Source organism: Copadichromis virginalis, linkage group LG11, assembly GCF_057382275.1.
Source record: "Copadichromis virginalis isolate Kocher_CV1m ecotype Utaka linkage group LG11, C_Virginalis_male_GT1.1, whole genome shotgun sequence".
Classification (NCBI taxonomy): domain Eukaryota; kingdom Metazoa; phylum Chordata; class Actinopteri; order Cichliformes; family Cichlidae; genus Copadichromis; species Copadichromis virginalis.
Genome location: NC_140628.1, coordinates 9,503,683 through 9,509,778, shown reverse-complemented (window position 1 = coordinate 9,509,778; position 6,096 = coordinate 9,503,683). Strand labels below are relative to the sequence as shown.

The following is a 6,096-nucleotide window of genomic DNA, read 5'->3' as shown; positions in this document are numbered from 1 at the left end:
TGCACTTATGTACTTCTTACCAAAAATATTTATGCTTCATGAATAACAGAGGATTTCATTACTGCCTGTCTAGTTAGCACATAATGGAGAATAAGAGATTAAGAAAGCACCCTGAATGATTTGTAGCCTTCATGTCTGCCGTAAGGTTTGCTAAATTAAATCTATTAAATGCTGCCGCAGTGTGCAGCTTTGTTTATGACTACTGTCATATTGCTGTGTTTGTTATGTAAAACACCTCTCCCTACAGGTTACGACTATATTAACAATGCATGTGCTCTGTGTTCTGTCATTGGGTATTTCATAATGATAAATTATTATTCAGGGTTAGATGTGTTATGCATTTATTTCTAAATGTATTTACAACTGTACAATACAGGTGAAGATATATAACTGGGAGAAAGACATTGGTCATGAACCAAAAGAAAAAGAAAGAAAAGCAACTGCTAATTTAAGCTTAGTAGCATCATAATGATTATAAATTGATATATGCTAGACTGCTGGATAAAATGTGAATTTTTATATGATATCGGTAAAAAGCACCAAGGGGTGATTGGCTCTGTCTGGGGGGGCTGAAGCCTATCCCAGCTGTCTTGGGGCAGGGAGCACCCTGGACAGGTCACCAGTCTGCCACAGAGCTAACAGACAGGCAAGTTAGAGTCAACAATTAACATGTCCCCACTAACTGCATTATTGTTTACAGAATACCTAGAAAGGGGAGAACATGCAAAATCCACACAGAAAGACCCCAGCCTGATGGTGGAATTGAACTCAGGACCTTCTTACTGTGAGGCAGCGCCGCTAGCCACTGTGCCAGCAGGGTGATTCAGCTTATGAAAATGTATATACAGACTAAATAAGTTATACTTACAACATAGTAATTGCACATTTTGCTTACACTTTTGTTTCTTTATCTCATACTATTTCACCTCAGTATTCAAAAGGGACATCTCCTTACTATGATTGGTGTTCGCTGATTTTACGTCTTTTTCCAAATCAGAATCAGAATCAGAATCAGAAAGGGGTTTATTGCCAAATGTTGAGCAGGTTTACAACATTAGGAAATTGCTGGAAAATCCTTTTAGTTTCATATAAGAACACACAAATCCACACTGTGAGTCAAAGAGACACCAAAAGCAAGACAGCACCGATCTAATGTATCACAGCATTTGTACAGTTAGCCATTTCCATTAGATTAATAAGAACAGTTTAATTGTTATATTCATTATAAAGATTTACTCTGGAGTAATATTTACAGCCAAAAGCAATTTGACATCTTTTTTTTAAATATTATTTACCGTTTTGTATTTTTGTAAAATAGTTTTGTTACATCACTGTCTGCCTTATACCACAGGATTCAAAGCTTTGTTTGCTCTGTCTGGTGTGTCTTCTCTTCGTGGAAGGCAGTCTCCATACTTTTTAGAATGGATTTTCTGACTTCATCCTTAAAATCTTGTCTGATGAACACATACAGTAGTGGGTTCATGCAACTATTTAGAACAGCCAAATTGTTGCTGAGAGGTATCCCAATATCAATAATGTGGAGTAATGTTTTACTCTCAGTATCAGCTGTGAAGATAACCAGCTCAATTAGACCTATAATATGAAAGGGAGCCCAGCACACGAAAAAACAGATGATAATAGCAGCAATAATTTTAAAGGCGCGACTTGACTGGCCAGCCAGGTTGCGGTTTCTCCTGACATGATGGATGATGACACCATAACAAGAGACAATGACAGTGAAGGGGACTGCAAATCCTAGGAGGAAGTTGGTGATGACAATGGCTTGAAATCGTATGTTGTAGTCGAAAAGAGTGTCAAAGCAGATTATTTTGTCTCCAGAATGTTGCTCGGTGTCCATGAAGTAAAGGTACGGAGCATTGAGAATCAAAGCCAGTATCCAAACACACAGACTCACATGGGATGACTTGCGTACATTTCTGTAGTTCTGAGCCCACACGGGCCACACCACAGACACACATCTGTCCACACTGATCACCAGCAGAATGTAGACACTGACAAACATGTTCAGAGAGATTAGAGTGGTGCTCAGCTTGCACATGAAATTGCCAAAGGGCCAGTGAGACCCTAAAGCTAAGAAAGTCACATCAAAGGGCAGAAATGCTGCGACGAGAAAGTCAGCCACAGCAAGATTGAGGTACCAAACTGTGTTAACAGTTTTGTTCATCTTGAACCCGGTCACCCAGATAACCACTCCATTCCCCAGCACGCCAAGAACAGAGACCAGGGAGAAAACAGCGATAGACATGGCATCAAATGACTGAAACAACTGAGCAAAGTCATTCAAGTCGTAGTCATCAGTTTTTTCAGAGTCATTTCCATGAGTAGCAGTAGCTGTAGTTCTCTGATCAAAATAGTGAGTAGTCATCTCCATGATTGTCTTGAGACCTGCAGTAGCCATGCAACAAACAAACAAACAAACAAACAATTTCAATGCATTGTCATTTATAGTTATTCTAATCCATGAAATATCTCCTTGATGTCTAGTAGAGCTGAAGTTCCAACACAACTTAAGACTAACCATATCAGCACTTGGTTTTAATTAAGCTATCAGAAATTTTAATATGTAGAGATAAACAATAAAATATAAATACAGGGTTAACTATAAAGTTATGGCCACGTGTGGGACATGCTTGTTGTTGATCTAGTGACTCATTAAACTACTAACGTTATCGGTGAGAGGCATTTGAAAATAAAAACAAAGCATTCATTTTCCAAACAAGTAGACACAAGCATGAAAAGAGACATAATTTGGTTGCCAGCGGTTTTTTCAAAAGATTTAAAAGATGTAATTTTAAACCAACCTGAATGATTGCTTATGTGAATTTATTTTTAAAAATCCACAGTTGATCCGTTTTTATAATGCAGCTTGATGCAATTTATTTGCAGACGTTGAAATATTTGAATTCAAACTCACATTGCCCTCTTTTTACATCATGCCCACTCGTTACATTGACCTATTCTGTAATATGCAAGCGTTAAAACTTTGCTTCATGTTTGCTTTGAGGGCACCTTAATACGCTATAGCAGCGGTTTTACAGCTATTAGGCAAAGGCATAACATTTTCTACACTGTCACTGTCTAACCAGAGTTTTGTTGTAAATTAGAATTATGACAAAATATACAATGAATTACTCCATAACTTCAGACAAAAGCAGTACTGTCACTTAAATAAATCAATTTAACTCATTTCCTTAATTTTAATAAATTACCTTAATTTAATTAAAATCCAGCGCTGGTTAATTCCTCCATAGCAAATAACCAATGATTTTACAATCCTGAAATAGGGGGAAGCTCCCACTGGGTTTAAATCTGGGACTCTCCTTCTCGGATGAGAGGTGAAACGTCTTCAAGCAACTTAAAGAAGTCCAGACGCTTTTCTTTCCAACTCCTTAGAATACAATGACCTGGATGACTGAGAACCGTCACAGACAAACATTATGTACCTTTTTCTTAATAGTTGTTGAGGAATTCCCTGCAGAGGAATGTCTGATCAAACTGACTGCTTAATATGACTGCCTATAAAGCAAGAGAAAGAGACGGGGAGAGGGAGACGGGTAATCAAAATATATCTGTATCTGCAGAGTTTAGTGGTTAACATTTTTGCCTAACAGATCCTGCAGCAAAATAACAAAGGTTATGTACCTTAAGTAAAGTTGCCTTGTTGGTTTTGGATGGACTGATTGTAGAAAAATACCTAATGAAGATTTGACAGGTTAATATAACCCTGTGCAAGGGGTGGGGGGTTGACTGTTGTTGTCACTGTATCATTACAAAGTCATTACAAAAAAGACTGTTGAATTTCTCTGCAGGCTGAAGATGACTAAATTTGGATATGTATATAGTTTGTATTGCAACAGTATGACTCTGTCAGAATTTTGCAAAGTTGTGAAACTCTGAGGTCAACTATTTTGTTGTTTCATGTGTGTGGTAAGTATTAAGTTTTATTTGAAAGTCAGAGAGACCAAAAGAACTAAACTGGACAAGCCTTGTACAGTTAAATAATCTTAACGCAAAAGAAAGAAAAATAATAAATCCACACAAAACTCCAAACACTGTGTCAAAGACTCAGCACCGTGACAGTGATAGTGCTTTGTGTTAAGCCACCAACTCTAAAACCATTCTCTGACTCTCTTCTTCATGCACCATGTATCATCATTCATCATGTATCAGATTCTCCCATGATCTCTGAAAGATGGGCAGGTGCCTGGATTTTTGGGGACTGGGGGGAACATAGTGTGTAGATACTCTGCTAAGTCACTGTGTTTGAGTCACATTGAGAAAAGTAACCAAATTTCATCCTAAAAGAATGACAGAGTATTTTTTTACTACTGTCAAACATAAAAATTGGTAAAATTTTACCTGAACAGTATGGCAGAGGAAGTATAGACTACAATATTGTAGCCTTTGGAGAAGCACCTGTACCGTTGTCAGTTTTGTTTCATTCTGTTGACGGAACCATAAAAGTAGGTTTTCAGTTCAATAAAGAAATAAGGATTACAATATGAAATTATTTGTGGCCAGTGCCATACACGGTAATGGTGGCTGCCTGATGCTGGGTGAGAAGATGAATTTTATTGATTGTGCAGTGGACGGGTAACTCTATTTCACTGAGTGGAAAACTAGATGTTTTCTCAAATCAATACAATAAAATAAAATAAAATAAAACAAAGAAAAGAAAAGTTTTACTAGGTCTGACTGATTGCTACCAAAAACAAAAGTATATAATAAATCACAGTTCATCAACAGATGCATCATCTATCACAGTTTTTCTGTTTTGATGTTTTTATCTTTTCATTTTTTTGAAAACTTTAAATCTTTTTCTTTTAATTGTTTTAAAATTGTATGCAGAGCAGATGGCTGCTGTTGTTAATGAAAGCACAGTCCCTATCAAAATTTTAAGACCACCTGAAAAAGGGCAAAAACTCATATTTTGCATGGTTGGACCTTCACAAGGTTACAGGTTGAGCTTCAACATGCAACAAGAAGAAATGGGAGTGAGACAGAACATTATTTTGAGCATGCAGTTTATTGAAAACAGTGCTTGAAATGAAACAGGCTGCAGCCCCGTGCTCAAAATAATGTTTTGTTAACTCCCATTTCTTCTTGTTGAATGTTGAAGCTCTACTTGTAACCTTGTTAAGATCCAACCATGCAAAATATAAGTAGAATCCTTCACTGCTCATATCAACACTGGGGATAAAAACATAAAGTTCACCAGGGAAGACATAAAGGATAACTGTTTGCCATTGCTGGACTGTTGAAGGGAATCGAAACCTCAACATTGAAGTTACCGGAAGCCCATACACAAGGACCAGTACCTCCTCTTTGACTCCCACCACCAACACATATTGGGAGCGTCTAACATCCAGAACAAGAGCACCCCAGCATTCACAGCACACCTGACATACTTGTTGACACTGTCATACTCACAAGGTTTAATATCAATACCTTATTTCACGTTATCAGCACTCTCTTTTTTTTTACACCCTTGTGCACTTATGTATTTCTTACCAAAAATATTTATGCTTCATGAATAACAGAGGATTTCATTACTGCCTGTCTAGTTAGCACATAATGGAGAATAAGAGATTAAGAAAGCACCCTGAATGATTTGTAGCCTACATGTCTGCCGTAAGGTTTGCTAAATTAAATCTATTAAATGTTGCCGCAGTGTGCAGCTTTGTTTATGACTACTGTCATATTGCTGTGTTTGTTATGTAAAACACCTCTCCCTACAGGTTACGACTATATTAACAATGCACGTGCTCTGTGTTCTGTCATTGGGTATTTCATAATGATAAATTATTATTCAGGGTTAGATGTGTTATGCATTTATTTCTAAATGTATTTACAACTGTACAATACAGGTGAAGATATATAACTGGGAGAAAGACATTGGTCATGAAAGCTCTTTGGGTGCCTTGAAAAGCACTATATAAATCCAATCCATTATTATTATTATTATTATTATTATGAAACAAAAGAAAAAGAAAGAAAAGCAACTGCTAATTTAAGCTTAGTAGCATCATAATGTCTGATCAAACTGACTGGTTAATATGACTGCCTATAAAGCAA

General features: G+C 36.9%; 1 protein-coding gene across 2 annotated transcripts; it reads right to left on the bottom strand.

Moving 5' to 3' along the window:
* Positions 1-1,005: 1,005 nt before the first annotated feature.
* On the bottom strand, positions 1,006-3,698 carry LOC146698057 (chemerin-like receptor 1). Of its 2 annotated transcripts, XM_085472626.1 has the most exons (3): positions 3,664-3,698; positions 3,231-3,537; positions 1,006-2,406 (listed from the first exon to the last, which is right to left on the bottom strand). In XM_085472626.1, the coding sequence occupies exon 3, from the start codon at positions 2,390-2,392 to the stop codon at positions 1,355-1,357; it is 1,038 nt and encodes a 345-aa protein (XP_085328752.1). In that variant the 5' UTR covers positions 2,393-2,406; positions 3,231-3,537; positions 3,664-3,698; the 3' UTR covers positions 1,006-1,354. The 2 variants fall into 2 exon arrangements, with proteins under 2 accessions (XP_085328752.1, XP_085328753.1); XM_085472627.1 differs by lacking the exon at positions 3,664-3,698 and having other exon boundaries at positions 3,231-3,550.
* Positions 3,699-6,096: the final 2,398 nt, after the last annotated feature.

Coding starts and splice junctions, on each gene's coding strand:
- LOC146698057 (XM_085472626.1), bottom strand. CDS start 2,392: ATGGAGATGACTACTCACTATTTTGATCAGAGAACTACAGCTACTGCT.